The sequence below is a fragment of the Notamacropus eugenii genome, chromosome 4 (assembly GCF_028372415.1).
Source record: "Notamacropus eugenii isolate mMacEug1 chromosome 4, mMacEug1.pri_v2, whole genome shotgun sequence".
Taxonomy (NCBI): Eukaryota; Metazoa; Chordata; class Mammalia; order Diprotodontia; family Macropodidae; genus Notamacropus; species Notamacropus eugenii.
In genome coordinates this window covers 124,570,586-124,593,105 of record NC_092875.1, presented here as the reverse complement: position 1 = coordinate 124,593,105, position 22,520 = coordinate 124,570,586, and the positions used below count along the sequence as shown (strand labels likewise).

Sequence of the window (22,520 nt, the reverse complement as noted above, 5' to 3'; positions counted from 1 at the left end):
CAGCTTGTCTCACAGTATCAGAGCTTTAGAGATGGAAGGGACTTTAGAAGTCATCTGACCTCAAACCCTTACTTTGATAGATGAAGAACCTTCAAAGAGAGTGACTTGCCCAAGATCAAACATGGTAGCAGAGCCAGGATTTGAACCCAGGTCTTCTGATTCTAAATAGAGCACCCTTTCCACTATATCAAACCACTTTGATTCAGACCAAGTAAGAAATCGTTTGTTAAGCAACTCGTGGCATAGTGGGCCCAGAGTCAGAAAGACTCATCTTCCTGAATTCAAAACTGGTCTTAGACGCTTCTTAGCTGTGTGACTCTGGGCAAGACACTTGATCCTGTTTGCCTCAGTTTATTCATCTGTAAAATGAACTGGAGAAGGAAAGAGAAGAGCACTCCAAGATCTCTGCAAAGAAAACCCTAAGAAAAGTCAGACATGACTGAAAAGTGACTGACTAACAACAAAGTATTAGAACTCTAACACTCCCATTTTCTAGATGTGGAAACTGATCCCTAAAAAGGTGAAATGAATTGATCAAGTAATAGGATCAGAGATTTAGAGAGAGAAGGGACCTTAGAAGAAAGGAACCAGGCCTTTATTGAACACAATGCAGTAGGCACTGTGCTTAGTGAATTGTAAATGTTATTGCATTTGATCCATTATTATTATTATTATCTCCATTTCACAACTGAGGAAACTGAGATTAAGTGACTAACCCAAGGTCACACAGCTACTAAATGTATGAGGCTGGCTTTGAACTCAGGTCTTCCTGACTCCAGGCCTAGCACTCTATCCACTGTGTCACCTTAGAGGCTCTTTAAATTCCAAGTCCTTATTTTAAAGATGAGGAACCTTCAAAGAGGTCAAACATAGCAGAGTTAGCATTTGAACTCAGACCCTCTTAGTGCCTTTTGGAGGCACTAAGTGGAAGAGCCCAGATTTAGACGAAGGTCCTCTGACTCTAAATATAGCACTCTTTCCACCACACTAACATAAGCCCTTGGGATGCCAGCTATTTGATGAGGTTATTTGAGTTGCTTGGTAGAAGGTAAAGATCTGAATCTAGGTCTTCCTGACTCAATGTCCAACACTCTAGGACACCTCCTTTATTTTTCTACACTAGTGATTAAACCCAATTGTTACACTAATATAGGGGTATTTATGTTTTATCAGGAAAAATCCAAAGGAGTCATGGTGAAGTAGTAGACAGAAAGCTGACTTCAGAGTCAGAGTTTAAACCCTACTTTTGACAAATGGTGCCTGTATTACTTAACCTCTCAGTGATCCAGACAACCAAGACTATGTTGCAGAGGAGGTGTTGATCTGCTTTGGTAAAGGAAGTCCCCTTCTCAGGATATCAGTTCTCTATGTCCAGTAGAAACAATAATTATAATTTCTAAAATGAGAGATTTAGTCACCTCAATGGGCCAGAACAGGAAGCTATTTGGGGGCAGGGAGGCATTCCAGGACTCTTCTCCATTACCCTACCCAGAGGGCCCTGATCAGTACTACTCACAGGTGGTGATTTCAATTATGAGTTCCGCTGAGTTATGGCAGCCCTGGACAATGCTTCTCGTCCACTGGGAGAGTTCCCTACTGGTCTCAGCTCGGAAGAGATGGGTTTCAATTCCTTGCCTGGTACCAGTCCGAGTTGCAAAAGACAGATCCACCCCAGACTGCAGTGATCCTTTTCCAGGACCTGAATGGACCAACCTGAATTTGGGAAAAAGAAGAAAAAAACCCAAAAGGATAGAAAACACCCACTTTTCATGAAATATTCCAAAGCTATTCTGAGTGAAGGAAGAAAAGCTGCTTTATACTTTAGCCTTGGGACAAATGAAAGAACAGGTGACATATGTCTGTAAAAATTATATACGTGGGAACTAAGACCAACTACATAGTCCAGCTTTTTCCTGAAAAAAAAAAATTTAGAATCATGGGATCTTAGAGGAATCTGGCTGGTGCAGTAGATAGTGTACTGGACCTAGAGTCAGGAAGACCCAAGTTCAAACTGATCTCAGATACTTTATAGCTATGTTACTCTCAGCAAGTTACTTAACTTCAGTTTGTCTCAGTTGCCTCAACTGTAAAATGGGGATAATAATGGTGTCTCCCTCCCAGCATCATTATGAGAATCAAATGAGATAATATCTGTAAAGTACTAGGCACAGGGTCTGGCATACAGTAGGTGGTTAATAAAAGCCTGTTCCCTTCCCTTCCATTAAAATCCCAAACTGAAAATAACCTTAGAGGTCACTTAATTTAACTTTCACCAAGCAGTGACATCTCTACTACCTCCACCCCAACATCCCTCAACAAGTCTCTTATTGAGTATTTCCATCAACGGGCAGCTCTCTACCTCACATGTGAGCCCATTTCATGCTTAGGCATCTCTAATTGCTAGAAACGTCTTTTTTACATGAATCTGAAATAATAACAATCACATTTCTACAGTACTTTGTAATCTATGAAGTTTATAAAGCACCTTTCTTACAATAACCTTGTGAGGGCTGTCATGAAAGTGTTATCACACTCCTGTTTTATAAAGGAGGAAACATTGACTAGACTATGATCAACAGATTGCAAATGGCACAGATAGAATTTGAACCCGGGTCTTGTGACTTTAGTTCCAGCATTCCTTCCATTGTACTGTCTGATTTCCACCCACTATTCCTAGTTCTTCCCTCTAGGAACAGGTTAATTGTTTTTCCCTGAGACAGCCCTTCAAATATTTGAGGAGAGCTATTGAGTATTATTTACATATTTCTCTGTCTAGATATCTCTGCCCAGCTACTGAGGTTTAGTTTATTATGTAGGTGAATATCTTTCTTCCCTGTTTCCCTAACAAGTCTGTATTCTCTTTATTTGTTTGCATTTTGGAGGAAATCAAGGTTAAGTGACTTGCTCAGGGTCACACAGCTAGTGTCTGAGATTGGATTTGAAACACATCTTTTTGTGATATAAGATCTCAAAGTAAGAGCTTCAGAATAAAACTTTAGCAATGAAAAGAGAAAGTCTATCTCTCTTTGTAGTTACACTTAACTGTTACTTTCAGTTAAAAAATAATAGTAACAGAAATAATAATAATAACATTGGTAAACTAGCATTTATTAGCACTTACAAGACAAGCATTGTGCACTGGCGCTGCAGTGGATAAAGCACTGGTCCTAGAGCTGGGAAGAACTGAGTACAAACTGACCTCAGACACTTAATGTTACTCTCATATAGAAGCATGTCTGTTGATTTTTGATTTTTCTGAAATTTTAACTTTGATATTCTTTGGTTCATGTGCTTGATTAAAGTGATTGTTAACCCTTCAAAAGTTGCCTTTCCTTTTAGAAAAGCAGATCAAAGAACCTGTGGTAGCAGGCCCCACTGTGTATGTTGGGGTGCTTACTGTTACAAGCTAGAACTATCCAAGGCCAGATTTGAGTTGAGGTCTTTTTGACTCCAGATACAGCCTGCTCTATCCACTTCACCACCTACCAGTTCAAATTGAGTTACTTGCCATCCCTGATCCTAATTCCCTGTCCATATTAGTGTGTGGAGGACGAGTGAGAAGAAAATTCACTTTGAAATCCCATAGACAGGCCCTAAAGTCTCCTGATTCCAAAGTTGAGCAAAGCTGACAGGGATGGCCTAACGTGTACCTAGATAACTCAACTCAGGCCATCACATCATTCGCAGGGATTCCATGTCCCTGGACATGTTCATCAGGGCATTTCTAATCACTTTCCCTTGCAAACCTAAATATTAAATAATGCTTTGTATGTGGTAAAACAAGATAAAATCCAATTTTTTTAGGGATAATTTAGTTCTGTAACTTTAAAAATCCTTTTGTGTCCAAGTTAAAATGGGATTTTTGCAACATATACTTCCAGAATCCAGTAAATAAATTGTTACTGGAGGATTGTGGTTTGCAAATTCTTTAAGTGTGTGTTTTTGGGGGAAATGGGGGAAAAACACACACACACACACACACACAGACAGAGACAGACAGAGACACACAGACACACAGACACAGACACAGACACACACACACACACACACACACACACAGACACACACACACACACACACCCCCACCCACCCACCCAAAGTGTGTGAAGGAAAATGTCTATTGTAATTGGGGAAGGGGAAGAGATGATAGTGGTATTTCAACACTGGTTGTCTGACTTCCTTATGCCAAGAATAAAGCCAGGAGCTGAGAGAGCAGATGCCAGGAGTTTTAAGGCCAAGTTAAACTTAGAAGAATGAAAAGAGAAGGACTTTCTCTAAAGCTGTAGGAGTTTTAAAGGTCAATATTGGGGATGATTCAGCAATATTTAAGAAAAAGATACTTTGTATGTATCAGAAATGTTATATTTGAGACTCCCAAGGAACTTAGAGCTGAAAAGGCCCTTCATGATCCTCCAGCAAGACAATTTACCTGATTCTCAGTTTTCAAACCTGGAAAATCAAAATGTTGAACTAGACAACTCTTTGTTTTTTCTAAACTTTAAATTTACATTCTCCTAATCTAGGAGCTCTTATTCCAGAGTCCATAAACTCCCAAAGAAACTGTGGATAGATTGCAAAGTCATCTGTGAACTTGGATGGAAAAAAAAAACCCCAAACCCAAACCAAATCAGATTTTTATTTTTAATAACCTCTAATTAGTATTTAGCATTTCCTTCAGCCTTTAAAACAAATAAACAGACAATCCAACAAAAAAACAACATTTTGCTGAGAAGGGGTCTATAGATTTCACCACACTGACAAAGGGATCTATGAGACAAAAAAGGTAAGATGTCTTGTTCTAATCCAATGAGGTCAGAGAGAGTCAAGTGATTTACCCAAGCTCCTAGAGAGTAATGGCAGAAATTGTTCATGAACAGAGTTCTGTGTGTTCAGGGAAAGGTTAGGTTGGATCCCATGGCCTGACATTCTGTAAGGAAAGTCAGCCCAAGAGGCGTGGGAAGCTCTCAAGCATGAAATTTTGAAAACACAAACAATTCCAATGTGGGGAAGATGGGGAAACTGACAAAACTGAGTAATGTGGATGCACAGGGAACTCACCTGCTTAGATGGTTAAAAGTCATGTACAAAAGATGAAGGAAAGAGCAGGTAACGGAGAATGAATATAGTCTTGCTGAACTGGTAGCAATAATAATAACTTATTATCATTAACTAACTTTTACATAGAGTTTTAAGTTTTACAAAATGTTTTGTTAATATTATCTTATTTTGTGCTCACAATGACCGTGAGATGTAGGTGCCATTATTATCCTTATTTTACAGAAAAGGAAACAAAGGTCAGAAGAGTAAGGATAGAAGTAGGAAACAAGCATTTATTATGTACCTATTAATTATCAGGTCCTTTGCTAAGTGTTTTACAAATTCTGTAAGGTAGGTACTGTATTATCCCCATTTTACAGTTGAGCAAACTCAGGCAAACAGCAGTTAAGTGACTTGCTTAGGCTCACACAGCTACTAAGTGTTTGAGGTTGGATTTGAACTCAGGTCTTTCTGTCTTCAGGTCAAATGCATTCTCTACTGGTCCACTGGTAAAATCTTAGTATTGAAAACATGGGCCTTTGCTGACCCTTGTTTCACTTGTGCTCAGTCTTCAAGTTTGCTATTTGTGTAGCATGGCTACCCAATCACACTCAGTTTCTACAAATTTCCCTAGAGAGACCTTGATGGTGGGGTACCCCTTGCTCCTTCTCACCACTTAAAGGAAAGCAAAGCACACCCAAATGAGGCAGTCTTGTGGGTCTAGCCCAGGACTGTGGCTGCATTTTTAAAAATGTGTTTTCTTGGTGTATGTTTTTTCCAATGAGATATTTCACATTATCTTCTATTTTTTTATTCTTTTGGTTTTGTTTTGTAATTTCTTTTTTCTCATAAAGTTATTAGCTTCCATTCTAATTTTGAAAGAACTGTTTTCTTCAGTGAGCTTTTGAATCTCCTTTTCCGTTTGGCTTATTCTGCTTTTTAAAGCATTCTTCTCCTCATTGGCTTTTTGGACCTCTTTTGCCAATTGAGTTAGCCTGTTTTTAAAGGTGTTATTTTCTTCAGCATTTTTTGGGTCTCCTTTAGCAAGCTGTTGACTCACTTTTCATGATTTTCTTTGCATCGCTCTCATTTCTCTTTCAAATTTTTCCTCCACCTCTCTTACTTGATTTTCAAAATCCTTTTTGAGCTCTTTCATGGCCTGAGACCATTGTATATTTACTTTGGAGGTTTTGGACACAGAAGCCTTGACTTCCTCTGATGTTATGCTTTGTTCTTCCTCATCCAAAAGGATGGAAGAAAATAAAATCTTGAAGGATAAATAGAAACTCATCTGTTTAGAGTTTTAAGATTTGAAGCCCTTTACAATATGGCTCTAATCTAACTTTCTTTTTTAACCTAACTTTCAACTGATTACACATTACTCCCCATCATGCACTCCACTTTCCAGTCAGACTAGTCTATTTGCTATTTCCCCTTACATAACACTTCATTTCCAGCCTCCTTGCCTTTACCCAGATTGATCCCATGATCTGATAGGCACTTCAAGGCTGAGCCTGGGTTCCTTCTGTAAGAGACCTTTTCTTTTGTTGTTCTGGATGTTTGTTCCCCCAAAATTCCTTTGAATGTATTTTGTGGACCTCATGTATTTATCTGTTTATGTGTTATATTCAGTCAGCAGACTATAAGCTTTTTCAGGGCAGGGTTTTTGTTGTATCCACAGTGCTGGTTTAATAAACTTTTATTTAAATGAGTTGAATTGTCCTGTTTACATGTTTTTTGCAGGAGCAGATTTTTAACGTTTCCTATGATCCCACAACAAATCTCAAGGGGCTTTTCTGGACTAGCCATTAATTTCATTTCAGTTATTTTAAATTTTAAGTTATTTTTATATCCTTGAAAATAGAACCATCTGTCTCTTACTTGTGAAAGAAGTGAATCACAACAGTCACAAATGCTTCTACCAAACAAACTATATGATGGAAAGAGTAGGGGTTTTGGAACCAGAGAATGTGGGTTCAGATCTTGCCTCTGTCACTACCTGTGTGTCCTTGGGCAAATCATTTAACCTCTCTGGGCCTCAGTTTCCTCATCTGTAAAATGAGGGGGTTAGATTAGATGGCCTCTAAGATCCCTGTCGGGTCTAAATTTCTGTTTCTATGATGCTTTACCAAGGAAAGATGACATTTATGATCCAGCAGAAAGGAAGCCTAACATCTACTAGTTACCTGAAGCTGGGCAAAAAAAGGGCCAAGTTCTCTAGCCAGGAATTTGATGACATTTAATTATAGATTTGAAGGTAGAAAGCACCTTGAGCCATTTAGTCCAACCCCTTTAATTTACAGATGAGCCCTGAGAACTTGTGACTTGCCACACTTCACGTAAATTTCTAAGCTGGAATTTGAACCCAAATTCTCCAACTTTGGAGGTGAGAATCTTTCCATTCCACAACAGCTGCTATATTATGCCACTTACTGGTCACAGAATGCAATGCCAGCAAGATCTTGTATTTTGCAGGAAAACAGAAACAGAAATAAATGAGGAAAACTAAATCCCCATAAATGATTTAAAAATAAAAATCAGATTAGAGGGTGTAGGCAGAAGAATGAGATCATAAGGAGAATATAAATGGTGCTGATTTATTCAAGGTAATCTGAATGATAAATGGTACATGACTAGAAGACAATTAGTCATAACATCAGGCCTGCCCCTGTTGCTAAACCAGCTTCTAGAGAACACCCTGGTGCAAATGGACAACCTGAGGATTTCCAGATGAATTTAACTCTTGAGAATCCATACACTGAATAATAATAATAAAATCATGTAAGTATAAATGGGGGCCACCAAAATCCGAAATCTGGCTGTGGGAAAGGATTGGTTTCTGAGACTCCTTCCCAGCGGGACTTTCTTTCTTCTTTGGTGTTCATGAAGGTTGGTTAGATAGTCTGAAACGGGGCAACTGGGCTGCTAAAGGGTGGCTTAATTGGAAAGTGTAATTATTGCGCTGTTGAGTTTTCAGATAAACTTTTCCCTTCTGCCAGAAAGCAAATGTTTTCTATTTCCAGTTAGAAAAAAAGAAAAAAAGACTCTTATGTTGACACTTTTCTACTGCCCACTTTGATTTTAGTTGGAAAACAAATCATGGATGAAGTAGAAATAACAGACAGCTAGGGAAAGGGGCCTGAATCTTATTTTTATCTTAGGCACCCACCACCTGTTTAATGCCTTATTTCTTATTACTTAATCTCCAAAGTGCCTCACTCTCTCCTAGGTTATTCCCTACTAGAGGCTTAGAGGAAACAAACTCACTGTTTCAGACTGTGAAAGAATCATTTAAAAAATCATTATTATCAACACTCTTAAAAATACAAATAAATGAGACATGGAATAAATCTACAAATACAGAACTATTTAAAACATTTTGATTAGAAATATAGCAACATAAATTATAAAAAAATTATAGTAATAACTGTTTCATGTTCCCTTCAAAATTCATCCGTGCACTTTAAAAGTTTTGCATTTTTCTACAATGCTTTAAAAATATGACTGATCAAATGACTGGGCTTACTCTGTAGGTCTTTAGATTAATCTCTCTTTGTCTTATTGTGTAGGGCAGCTAGGTGGGGCAATGAGTAGAGTACTGCATCATCTTCCTGAGTTCAAATCAAGCCTCAGACACTATACTAACTGTGTGACCCTGGGTAAGTCACTTCACCCTGTTTGCCTCAGTTTCCTCATCTGTAAAATGAGCTGGAGAAGGAAATGGCAAACCACTTCAGTATCTTTGCCAAGAAAATCCCAAAAGGATAAAGAGTGAGACTGACTGAAAAATGACTCAAAATCTCATTACATTCTTCAGAAGACCATATAGAGCCAGAAGTCACTCACTCAGGTGATGATTTGAGCCTGTTGTTCTCGGATCTTAGAGACAGGTCTCTTTCTATTTGTTTCACAGATGACACATAGGAGGCACTGGAGTTGTCAAATTCCAGCCTTTAATAGGTTCACTCTTGATCTGGTCAGACAGGCAGATACCTTCTGGGGGAGTTAAATCTTACTTTAGTCTAATCTAGTCTTCTCAAATGGCTGTTGGAAGAACCAGCTCCTACAGCATTCTCTAAACATCCTTCTTGCAGGGACTGGCAAGAAGAGGAGGCAACTACCCCCACGTCTTGATGGGGTCAATTGAGAGAGGCACAGCTTGTGCACTCCCCTAAATCTTCTCAAGGCTCAAAGGGGGCCCATTGAGGCAGGTGGGTTCCCTATGGATTCCCTGTGGTTTTCTCCTACTCACTGACCAATGCCCACCTGCTTTATAGGGCATGGACAAAGAAGGCATCTTGCCAATATTAAGCTCACAGGTTAACTTTAGCAATATTGTCATTCTGTGCAAGTATAGTAAGTATTACATTATGTCACCCCTTATCTTATGGCACAGCCTCAGTAGGACTGTTTGTCACTACGATTCTGGGAATTACTATCTAGAATCCTTGAGAGTATTCTAGGAGTTATTATCTAACACCTGGAAATTAGACATTTTCATGGTTATGGATCCTGGGAAACTAAACTCTAAGGAAGATAACAAAATCTTCCTTACATACACTGCTATACCACACTACTTGTTATTTTGTTGTTGCAAAGAATTCTATTATATTAATTTTAAAAATTTTATGATTTTCAATGAATAATCACCAATTTTTTTCTCTCTCCCTTCCCTCCCATATTGAAAAAGATAAAGAGAAAACCTCCATAATAGAGTCAAGCAAAACAAATTCCCACATTGGCCATGTCCAGAAAAATGTGTCTCCTCCTGCATTTTTAGTCTATCACTTCTCCGTCATCCATCGTCCTCTAGATAAATAGTTGGTTATTGCAGTCATCAGAGATCTTTCAAAATTGTCTGTTTTTATGATGCTGTTGCTATTGTCAAAATTGTTCTTTTCATTTCAGTCTGCAAAAGTTCATATAAGTCTTCCCAGGTTTATATAAAACCATCCCTTGTTATTTCTTACATCACAACGATCATCTCTCACATTCATATATACATGAGTCTGGGAAGGATTTGTGACTTCATGAGCATAAGGAAATTCCTCTAGGGGTACTTTTTCCACCAAAGCAGATCTCAACCCATCTATCATTTAGAAGATGTTTGAGGGAATTTCTTGGGGCATAGAGGGGCTAAGGGACCCAACTACTGTGTGTCAGAGATGGAAATCTGAATCCAAGACTTTTTGACTCCAACTCTAGTCCACACAGTCTGTACTATATGAAAATACTACAATTTATTTAGTCTGGAAAAATACATCTCTATATAAGTTTAAAAAAATCTTGTAAAAGCAATTTATGAATATTTTTGTAAATAAAGGTCCTTATTTGTAGAATAGCTTTTTTTTTAATTCCCAAGATGTGTATTACTTCATGTAGACTGACCACTGTTAAATGGAGATTCAGCTCAACAATTTTACAAACATTTACTAAGAGCCTACTATGTTCTAGCCATTATTCGAGGCATTGAGCATACACAATCGCCCTCCCTACTCGAATCTCTTGGTATCATGGAACTTATATTCCACTGAGGAAACCAAGTCATGTGCAGAAATACAGATTATAAACAAAGAAATTTAAAGAATTTAAATTTTAATTTAAGAAATTAAGAAGAAGGAACTAAAACTGAGGGGGAGGGGTGGTGGAGAGAAAGATCTCATTATACCTGAATTTTGTTTTGAAGAAAGCTAAAGATACTAAAACATGGAAGTGAGAAAGGAGTTGCTGGCATGGGGAGCCACTGGGCCAAAGGAATGGAGGTGAGAAATGTTGCATATAGTGAACAGGAAGAAGGTTTAATATAGTTTCACACTTGATTGAAAAGAGCTTGAATGAAATAATACTAGGGAGTGTAAGACTTGAAACACTTTTTGTGGTCAGTCACTATCATTCATGTCCAACTATTTGTGACCCCATTTCCTTCTTCAGCTCATTTTACAGATGAGGAAACTGAGGCACAGAGAGTTGAGTCACTTGCCCAGAGTCACACAACTTACTAGCTCTGTCTGAGTGTCTGAGGCCAGATTTGAATTTAGGAAGATGACTGACTTTTCCTCACTCTAGGCTTGACCCTCTATCCACTGCACCACAGTAGGTGTTAAATGCTTGTGAGCCAATTTCACTTTGCTTAGGTGTTGGAGATTGTGACATAAGATGTTCTACATACATGCAAATTATTATTAATAGCCTTAATAAAAACCAGTCACCATGCTAGGTTTGAACAAAATTATTTCTTATGTAAAATTATATATTAGGTAACAGGGTTGCTAAGCAATATTATATCCATATCCTTATTTAATTGTTGCAATTAGCATTTCCCAGCAGATGCCATATTGTAAGTCATTAAGTAGGAAAAGCAGCAGGTCAGATTCCATAAGTGTCCAGAACTGGTGATCTCATATCTCTTCTTCTACTGGACATCTATGATGGAACCCAACAAGGATGATTGATTAACCCAGTAGGACAGAAGTGGGAGCCCAAGCAGCCACTGAAACTCTGGTAAGTTGGGCAGAAGGTAGTGTCCATGGTCCTGAAAAAATTGGCAATGGCATGAGTATTTTCTCAAAGGAAAACATCTTTTCAATTTGACTTTTAAGATTTTCACACCATCATTTTATAGCCTTTTATACATAGTGTCAACTACTGAATGAATGATTTCTGAAGTGATTTTTGAAAAGACTAGAATACAATCAGGGGTTGATTTTGGCCAGTATATCAATGATAATATGATGTTAATAGTAGCATTTATGTAAATACTTTAAGGTTTGCAAAACACTTTGCATATGTAATTTATTTGGTCCTCATAACAACTCTGAAAAGTCGGTATTGGTATTGTCACACTTTTACATCTATTAAGTGTCTGAGACAGGATTTGAATTCAGGTCTTCCTGACTACAAGTCCAGCACTTTAGCCACTGTGCTAGGTACATGCCTCAACACAAAAACACACACGTATAAGGTCTAAAGAGAAACTGAACATTTTATAAGAATCTGACAAATAGATAACCATTGCTAAAAAAAAAAAACAGTTAAGATTCCTTTAGCTTTCAATTTTATCTCCTCCATTGGTCCATCCATTAGTCTTTTTGTGAGTACATAATTTAGGCTTTGAAATAGTACATCTTTAATGAAATAAACAGTAAAAAATGATCAACTAAAAGGGACCTTAGAGATCCAATCCAATACCTTTGTTTTTAAGGGTGAAGAAACTAAGGTACTAGGAAAATTAAGTGATGTACTAAAGTTATACAAGTAAGAACAGGAATAAGATTCAAACTCAGGACCTCTCACTCCAAATCTAGTTTTCTTTTCAGCACTGCTTGCCTACTGTGTATCCTAGACTAAGCTGAGGACACAAAGGCAAAGTGAAATTCTTTAACCTTCAAACTCTGCCCTTAACATTCTATTAGGGACAAGCACATAGATATTGGCTTTTATTTTAATTTTATTTTTATTCTAATTCTAATTTTATTTTAATTAATGCTTAAAAATATAACAAAAGCATTTCGATGTAAATACAAAGTAATTTCAGGAAAGAGCAAGTACTGACAATTTCAGGTGAGGGAAATCAAGAAACGTCCCTGAGCTAAGCTTAGAAAGAAATTAAGGATTCTAAGAGGTGGAGATGAGAAGTTAATTCTAGGACTTCTGGCATAGAGATGGATATGGAAAGCTAAAGTGTCTTAACAATTTTGAAAGATTTAAGAAGTAGAATCAACTCAGTGACCAACCATGATTCCAGAGGACTTATGAAAAAGAATGCTACCTACCACCTGAAAGAAGGGTAATGGAATCAAGACAAAGAGAGAAATATGTATGTTTTGGACATAACTAATGTGAGAATTTAGGGGCTGCCAGGTGACAGAGCACTAGGCTTGGAGTCAGGAAGATCTGAGCTCAAATCTGGCTTCTGACTCTTAATACCTGTGTGACCTTGAGCAAGTAACTTAACCCTTATTTGTCTCAGTTCCTCCTCTGTAAAATGGAGACACACTGGAGAAGGAAATGGCAAACCACTCCAGTATCTTTGCCAAGAAAACCCCATAGCCAAAAAGTCCATGGGGTCATGTAGAATTGGACATAACTGAATGACTGAACAATGACAAATATGGGAATTTGTTTTATTCAACTATGCATATTTGTTACATAGGCTTTCTTTTTCTTTTCCCCAATGGGATGGGGACAGTAGGAGCAAGAGAAAATTTTTATTCATTGAGAAAATTAAAATCTAATAAAACACAACAAGTTTTGTTTTGCTGGAATAAGTAGAGTACATGAAGGTGACAAGTAATATGAAACAAAATTGGAAATGTAGATGGGAATTCATCTATGAAAGGCTCTTTTACTAATATTATGTTGTCTCTTGAAATTTGACTTTAATGCCCTCCCCTTCCTCCTTTCTGTGTCCCTTTCTTCTTGTTTACATACCATTCCTGACATCTCAAATAGTTAATTAGTATTTAGAAGTACTATAAACTCCTCTAAGATAGATTGTACCCAAGGAGATAGGTGGCTCTATGCTAGCAACTGTCTCACCACAATCCCCAGTGGGGCCTAATTTTACCTTGCCATTCTCCACAAAAGATCTGAAGGGCATGAAGCCATGCCAACAGGGTGAAAGGCTGCTTGTTTATCTCAGTGTCATTCTCTGTATCTCTTTCTTTCTTTCTGTCCTTCCTTCCTTCCTTCCCTCCCTCCCTCTCCTGTCTTCTCCTCCCCTTCATTCTCCTCTCCTCTCCTCCCCTCCCCTCTCCTCTTCTCCCTCTCCTCTTCTCCCTCTCCTCTCCTCCCCTCCCCTCTCCTCCCCTCCCCTCTCTTGTCTTCTCCTCCCCTCTCCTTCCCTCCCCTCCTTCCCTTTCCTCCCCTCCCCTGCTCTCTCCTCCCCTCCCCTGCTCTCTCCTCCCCTCCCCTCTCCTCTCCTCCCCTCTCTTGTCTTCTCCTGTCTTCTCCTCCCCTTCACTCTCCTCTCCCCTCCTCCCCTCCCCTCCCCTCTCCTCCCCCCTCCTCCCCTCCCCTCCCCTCTCCTCTCCTCCCTTCCCCTCCCCTCCCCTCTTCTCTCTCTTTCTCTCCCTCTCCCTCTCCCTCTCTCTCCCTCACAAACCAAAGTAAGGCAAAGAAATACAAGGTCTGACCTAAATCAGAAGCCTCATTCCTGTGAGAACCATATTCACGGGACAATGTTAATGCTACAGTGCTTTAAGATACAAGGTTTCAGTAAAGAAAGAAGGAAAAGAAAGAAAGAAAGAAGGGAAGAAGAAATAGAAGAAAGAAGGAAGGAGGAGAAGAAGAAAGGAAGGAAGGCAGAAGTGGAGAAAGAAAGGGAAGAAGAAAGAAAAGGAAGAAGAAAGGAAGAGATAAAGAACAGTAGAACCCTCCTCCTCCCCATCACATGGCTAAGGCTTCAACAATTCACCATGTATTTACTAAGCCCCTGCTATGGCATGTCACTATGCCAGGCGGTCAGGATATAAAAACTACAGAAGTCCCTGCCCTCAAGGAAGAACCCGTCAGAGCAGCACAGGGCCAAGTGCAGTACCCTGGAGTCTGCAGTAATGACTCCCTGCCAAGCTGCCATCAAACAATAGAGAACTACTCTGAGAGTCCGGCCATTTGAGCCATTCTGAAACCATCTAATTGTCTCCCCATACAGTCCTCTTCTCTCCATCTTCTGCACAAGGTGGTTTTGTTCAACAGTGAGAAACAGAACCAGTGATATTAATCAAGTCCTCAGGCAGCTTGTTGGGTGTATCAGGGCCCTGTCGGGCACCCACCAAGATCTCTGCCTTAGGCTCTCTGTGGTCTGGCTGCCACTCTCTCCAAGCCCCTTTGTGGTTGGAGTCACTTTACCCTTTTTAATCTAAGAGATGGTGTGAATTATGCAATCAGATCAATAACTTGAAGGCTCCATCCAACTTAGTGAAAACTCCTCTTTGTCCTGATTCTTACTGTTTCCTAACTACTCAAGCCTCCTTGAATCATTAGAAAAAAAGATTAATAAAAGGATAGGAAATTAGGAAGATTAATGAAGGTCAGTATCACCTTTGATTTACCGTGTTCTCTCAAGCACAAACTTTCATCTCCCAACCTCAGCATCCTTCCCAATCCTCTGAGCATGGGCTGGCATGGATGTGGGCAGCCAGAATATGAGGACAGACTACTCCCATGTGATGGAAAACATGACATCTGCTCAGAATCATTTTGGTTTGTCTCAGGAGTCCTATTCACCAGGGTTTCCAGTCCAACTCTCCTTGTCCTGACCTTCAGTTCCCCTACACGTGCTTCTGTTTGTTCCAGTTATTGCTTCTTGGGCTGACATACACCTCATATCATTTCATCACCCAAGCCTGGATCTATCTCATGCCCCCAGAGCTGTAGCCTCGGTACTGGTGTTAAGTAAATGGCTTGAGCACCCAAGTGGGTTTGCTCCATCCCAAATGCCAAGCCCCTCTCTTCTCTGTGTTTGCTTTCCTTAAAAGTCCTTGCCTTTCTCTGTTGTCTCATGTTCCATCCCTACAATTTTGGTCTACCTCTGACCCCAAGCCAAGTGAGCAAATTAATACCAATTCATCAGAGGAGACAGTAGGGTTGCTACATCAATCCAAGATTATTTGAGAGATGTAGGGAAAAGGAAGCACTGAAGAAAAAAAGAAGAAATCAAGGAAGATATCTCTTAATAATAACAGCCAGCATTTATATAATGTTTTAGAGTTTGTAAATCCCTCATTTAATACTCACAACACATAACTGCAGAAGCATTTAATATCCTCTTTTTACAGATCAGTAAACTGAGACTGAGAAAGGTTAAATTGGCTTGCTTGAGGTCAGATAGTATATATCTGAGGCAGGATTTGAACTCAGATCTTCCAGATTTCAAGTACGGCACTTTATCCACTATGCCCCCAACCTGCTTAGGAGATAGCACTGGAACTCAGCATTAAAGACTTAGAGACAGGGGTAGGGATGAAAGGCCCGGGAAAGGACTTACTTTAAGGCTTTGTGAAAGAAGTGAAGGAAATTGGCAAGAAATAGAAGTTCGCCAGTTTGAGAAAGCAGCAGGGAGAAGCCTGGCTCAGTCATGAGGTAGTGGGAACCACACAGGATAGCAGAAACCAGCTTTATGGAAACTTCAGGGGCAGATCTTTTGTGTTCAGGTTCTGTATGGACTCTGCAAGCTATTGTTCTGTATGGAACTTAGAAGCCCCTGGGAGTGGGAAACCTTTGTTTTCTTTGCAGCCTGGTGAGATCACCTCAAAGCAGTGACAATGACAGGGAGGATACGTGGGACGCAGGAGGCGGGGTTGGCAAAGATGCAGGAGAAGGAAGGAGGATTCACATTTAAGATAATGGAAGCACACAGTACTACACCATCCTGATTCAGCACAAGTGGAGCAAAGTTTTCTCACCAAAGTATTGCTACAGAGAACCAAATAGCTTCAGTGGGATGGGCCACAGCCAACAACACTGATTGGTGGATTACTTGACCCAAATGTCTCCCATAGATTTTTTATTCAAGTAAAGCTTGGTTTCAGGCAAAATTGACACAAAAAAGGTATCATAATGATAATAATGTTGACAACAGTAATGATAATAAATTCACATGAATATAATGCTATATCTTAGAACTGGAAAGGATCTTGGAGATCATTTAGTCACAGTGTCATAAATTTAGAACTAGAAAGGACCTCAGAAGTCAGTGACAAAATCCATCACTTTCTACAGATGGGGAAAATGAGGCACAAAAAGGAAAGTAACTTGCCCAGTTCACCCAAGTTGTAAGAAAGAGAGCAAGGACTTGAACCCAGATCAATCCAGCCCTTTGACTCCAAATTCAGTGCTTATTCCAATAAATTCAATCCAATCCAAAAAACATTTATTAAACACCTGTGACATGGCAGGTACTGTGCTAAGTGCTGAGGATACAATTAATAAAAAGAATGACGGTTCCTACTTACAAGTGAAAGGAGACAAAATACAGAAGGAGGTAGGAAAGTATGGTAAGGACGGGAGAAATGGGACACAAAGGGGTACTCTGGGACAGAGGCATCTTATTCCTTGCCAATCAAACCAAGAAGAGCAGCTGAGTCCAATTTCTGCCCTCTATTAAGGGAAGCATTGGGAGGAGTTTGGTCCTGCCCCCTCCAGTCCTCCAATCAGAGGGGAGGGCAGGCTGAGGCAGGTGGTATCAATCAAGGTTTGAGCTAGCAAAACAGTGGTGAGATTAGAAGTGATGAGGTCATCCTGGGAGAGGCATCTTGTTCAGACAAGGTAGCAGATGCAGAGGGGAAACTATTCCACACAGGTAGCCTCACATTTTTTTCTTCATTGTATGGTCCAAGAAACTGAGGCTCAAATGAGTTCATAGGAATTATAGATTCAGAGTTGGAAGGAGTTTTGGAGGCCATCTACTCCAAGGCTCTCATTTTACCAGACAAAGATCACTTTCCTACTGAGTTTGTTAGTGAATGACTTTTGATTATGTACAAGTGTACTTTATGTATGTAGGTATATGCTTAATGATGTATTATGTAGGTTGAAAGGACTTAGAACTGGAAGGGACCTTAGAGATCCCTCTTCTGACTCCATAACTTAAAAAATTGGGAAGTGAAACAATTTGCTCAAGGTGACATTGGCAGGATTTGAAATCAGGGCTTATGACTCACTCCATTCATATTTTTACCAAACCACACTGCTTACCGTCTTTCCCCCTCTGTCTGTGTCTCCCTCCCCTCCCCTCTGCCTCTCTCCCCCATCTCTGTTTCTCCCCCTTTGTCTCTAACCCCCTCTCTGTCTCTAACCCCCTGCTCTCCAACCCCCACCCCGCCAGTCTCTGCTTTTTTCTCTCTCTCTCTCTTTCTCTGGCATCTGAATTTTAAAAGAAACTAGTCCTTAGTATTAAGTGGCAGTGCCCTAACCCAAAGGAATAAATTTTTAATGGTGCAATATTAGGCAAAGGGAAATTTAATGTGGAGTTATCACACTCTGCAGGTGGGTCTGTCAAAGCACAAGGCCAGCTCAGCCTTCAAGAATAAGTGACCAGAAAGTTCACAGTGGGATTCAACAGAGCCACTAGAGGGTGTGCCAAGGTTGGTAATTAAAATAACTAAACTACTTTGGGAATGGTTCGGAGTACTCCTTTCTAGCACATTTCATGCCAGCAAAGTGCTAGGTACTATATAGTATGAGAGAATTAGAAACAGTTTTTCCTTGGTGGTGAAAAAAAAACAAACCAAGAAACAACTAGCCTCTCCCCTCCTCCCAAGATTAGAGTGAACTTTCTTACCTGAATGATACAGCAGAATTAAACATGGTGGAGGGAGTGGATTGTCTTATGCTTGGAGTCAGAAGTTCAAGTTCTGTCGACCCCATTTATTTGACTTTGTCCATGTTACTTAACTTTTCTGAGCCTCAGTTTCTTTGTTTATAAAATGAGGCAAAATGTTACCTGTAGTTATCTACCTCAGTGATTTTGTGGCCATCAAATGAGATAATCCGTGTGGAGGGCTTTGTAAATCATTAAGATCTATTAGATGCTGGTACAGGGGAAAGGGGAGCTGGATTTGGAGTCAAAGGAGAGGAATTTGAGGTCTATACTACCTACTCGACCTTGGGTACTCAGACACTAGCTGTGTGACCTTGGGTAGGTCACTCAACATTGTCTGCCTCAGTTTCCTCATCTGTAAAATGAGCTGGAAAAGGAAATGGCAAACCATTCCATTATCTCTGCCAAGAAAACCCCCAAATGGGATCATGAATTGTTGGACATGACTGAAATGACCAAACAACAAAGACCTTGGGCAAGTCTGAAGACTTCATTCCTTTGTTCCACCCACAATCTGACTTTTGAATGGTGAGATGTCACCATTTTATTCCTACACAGACACATCAAGCTGTTCTCTGGGCAGCAGAAACACCCTTCCGTAGCTGTAGGAACAGGACCAAATTACCAAACCAACATGACCGCTCCTGGAAAGTGAATGTCAATCAATCACACTTAATTCTAGTGCCTTCCCTCCATTGATTATTTTCTATTTGCCCCATACATAGCTTGTTTGTATACATTTGTTTGCATGTTGTCTCGCCTGTTAGATTGTGAGCTCCTTGAAGTCAGAGACTATCGTGTACCTATCTTTGTATCCCTAGAGCTTGGCACAGTGCCTGGCATATAGCTGTTGTTGTTCAGTCTTTTTTCAGTCATGTCCAACTCTTTGTGACCCCATTTGGGGTTTTCTTGGCAAAGATACTAGAGTGGTTCACTATTACCTTTTCCAGCTTATTTTACAGTTGAGGAAACGAAGGCAGACAAGGTTAAGTGACCTGCCCAGGGTAACACAGCTAGTATGAGTCTGAGGCTAGATCAGGTTTTACTGACTCTAGACCGGTGCTCTCTCCACTGTACCACCTAGCTGCCCTGGCACCTACTGGGCACTTAATAAATAATTGCTGACTTACACTCATCACCCCCACATATCACAGTAGAAAACACATCTCCCTACCACTCTCCTTATGTATTGTCTTTTCTTATTGCAATGTAAGCTCATTGAGGGCTGTATGGTTTGGATTTTTTTGTCTTTCCCCAGTGCAGAGCACAATGCATTATAAGCACTTTATATGTGTTTTTCATCCATCCATCCATCCATCCATCCATCCATCCATCTATCCACTTATTCATTCATTCTTTCCTTCCTTCCTTCCTTCACCTCTAGACCTTAGTTTCATCATCTATAAAACAAAGGGATTGGATAGTTCTGAATGCATACTCAGAGGACCTGAGTTTGAATTTTGACAGTCACTTACTACCTGTGTGACTCTAGGCAAGACACTTCTCTTCTTTAGGACTCAGTTTTCTCATTTCTAAAATGAAGAGGGGCTCAACTTGGTGACCCTGAAGTCCCTTCCTTCTCTGGGTCTTTAATCCTCCCATCCTATGATTACATGACCTTTAATATCTCTTCCTACAGCTCTAAGATGATGATCCCATCTCAGTTAAAAGAAAAACTGAACCATAGGCCTAGTAATAGAGACTATATGCCTGAAGAAATAAGATTGTCTAAGAAGACACTAAGGGGATGCAATATAAATTGGCAAAAGAAACACAAGCACTGATGAAATCAAGGATCTTTTATCTTTTCTTTTTTTTAGGTAACTTGGGTTAAGTGACTTGCCCAGGGTCATACAGCTACTAAGTGTCTGAAGCCAGATTTGAAATTAAATCTTCCTGACTCCAAGTCCGATGCCACCTAGCTGCCCCAGTCAAGGACCTTTTCAATCACTGAAATAAATTTTTATCTGTGACAAGTGATACAGTATATAAAAGAGGCAGTGGAAAACTACCTTAAGAGTCCTAGAAACATGCACCTGGAACTGGAAGGGAGCTTACAGGCCATCAAATCATTTTACAGATGAGGACATCTCGGGGTTCAAAGACTTCAGGTAACTTATCCAAGGTCACATAGCTAATAAGTGACTAAGAGCAGAAGGTGAATACCATCCTTTTTGACTACAGATCCATTGCCCTATCCACTATATAAGGTTGCTGGGGAAACTTGAATTCAGATCTTGCTTCAGAAACTTATTTGTTATGTGACTATGAGTCCATCTTATAACCTCTGTCATCCTTAGTTTCCTTATCTTTTAAATAATAGCATGTACTTCACAAGGTTGGTGTGAGATCCAAATGAGATAACACTCACAAAGCCCTTTTCGAATCATAAAAACACTAATGTAAATGTTAGCTATTGTTATTAATAAAACTACCTTTCAAGAATTTTTCAGGGTTGCATAGTGGCAGTTATAATCACCCCCAATTTTGGTGAAGAAATATAGTCTCAGATCAGTTGACCCTACTGCGGAGTCTGAGTTACCCAAATCCACGGAGGGATACAGTCCCAAGGCAAAGAGAAAACTAGGAATTAGTCATGTAGATTTGTTGCTCTGTAGCCAGTAATGTTGGGCTCCTGTTGTCTCTTTATTTTTTTAATTTCAATTTCATTTTCTTTTCTGCTCTGAAATCTCCTTCTCTCCCCTACTCACTGAGAAGATAAGTAAAATGAAATCCATGCAGTTGAGAAGCAGGGCTAGCCTAGGACATCAGTAGTATCAAAATGGTGCCTTACCCAGAAAGAATTCCACCAGTGATCTTGCTGCAGTTACAAAACACCCACAGTACCCTACTTTGAATTAAGGTATTGTTCAAATACAATTGTTCTAGGAAGCTTCTGATGACAGGAAAAAGGGTTGGAATCCAAAGAGCTGCTTTGAAATCTTGTTTCTATCACAGTGTGACCTTGGGCAAACTAATCTGGAAAATGTTTTTATCTCCTGAATAACACAGGGTTGACTGGGCAACCCAGAAGTCTTTTTTACCTTTAAATCTCTGATTCTATGACATGAGAGAGGATAAAATATATGTAGCCATTCCTGGTCATGAATGCATTCATTCTAAGTGATTTCTAAGCTTTACTTGTGGGTTATTTAATAGGTCACAGAGAAAATGGGACATTGGAAGCTTAAGTTTTGATAGGGATGGCATGAAGTGCCCAGGTCATGGGTCACTTCTTGAGAAGGTAGGCCTAGATGGGATACCAAACCAGGAAGAGGTAGCTGGGAAAGTAAAAAAAGCAATTTGAGGGTATTAGCTACATGTTGGGGAAAAAGACTTCACGGTAGAAGAGAGCCCAGACAGGAGTAATAGGGCACAGAAGATAAACTTCATCTACAATAGGATTTTGGATAGAGGTCCTGCATTACCATCCTCTCCAGGCAACAGAAAAGAATCCAGAGTATGAAGGTCCCTCTCCTAGAAGTAAAGAGTGGCTCCCAGGAATAGGTAATGAGGAACCAATGAAATCACAATATTTAAGAAAGAAAATTGGGAGAGTTCCAGAGATTTCTGACAAATATAAAACAATCAATATTGATGGATCAAATAAATTATAATCATAATAATACTATCATTATTATATCCCCAGTATTTAGTATAGTACCTGGTACACATTAAGTGCTTAATAAATGTTTGTTGAAAGGAATTTAATTGAATTGACATTTATACATATAGTGCTTAAAGGCTTTAAAATGCATTCTCAAAGGTCACATAAGTATTATTCTCCATTTCACAGATGGGGAAACTGAGGCTTAGAGAGGTCAAATGATTTCCCCACAGCCACCCAATTAGTAAATAGAAAAGACCCCAAAAGGGCAAAGTACCTAAGTTATGAAAGTTAATCCGCATTCTAAATTTCTCTCATCATTCTACAAGCTAGAAGGAAAGAAAGGGTACAGAAACATTCATTTTTCCCTCATCAGGGGTTAAACAAATCTTGGCTCTTGACCAGTAGATGAGAGTCTTGGGGTCAGTGCTCTTACCATGTGGAAAAAACGCATAGTTGAAAGCCATTAAAGACCCCCTGCAGTCTAGGTATGGTGAGGCTCTGGATCAAGAATGCTCCAGAATTCCAGAAATATGATGACCTTAATCTGGTCTC

At 39.7% G+C, this 22,520-nt stretch overlaps 1 protein-coding gene across 1 annotated transcript in view; it reads right to left on the bottom strand.

Moving 5' to 3' along the window:
- Nucleotides 1–22,520, bottom strand: part of SNTB1 (syntrophin beta 1) — a 302,133-nt gene that overhangs the window by 7,020 nt on the left and 272,593 nt on the right. Inside the window, exon 5 of the mRNA XM_072603188.1 lies at nucleotides 1,517–1,713. Within this exon, the coding sequence (XP_072459289.1) occupies nucleotides 1,517–1,713 (197 nt within the window). The remainder of the gene's footprint in view (nucleotides 1–1,516; nucleotides 1,714–22,520) is intronic.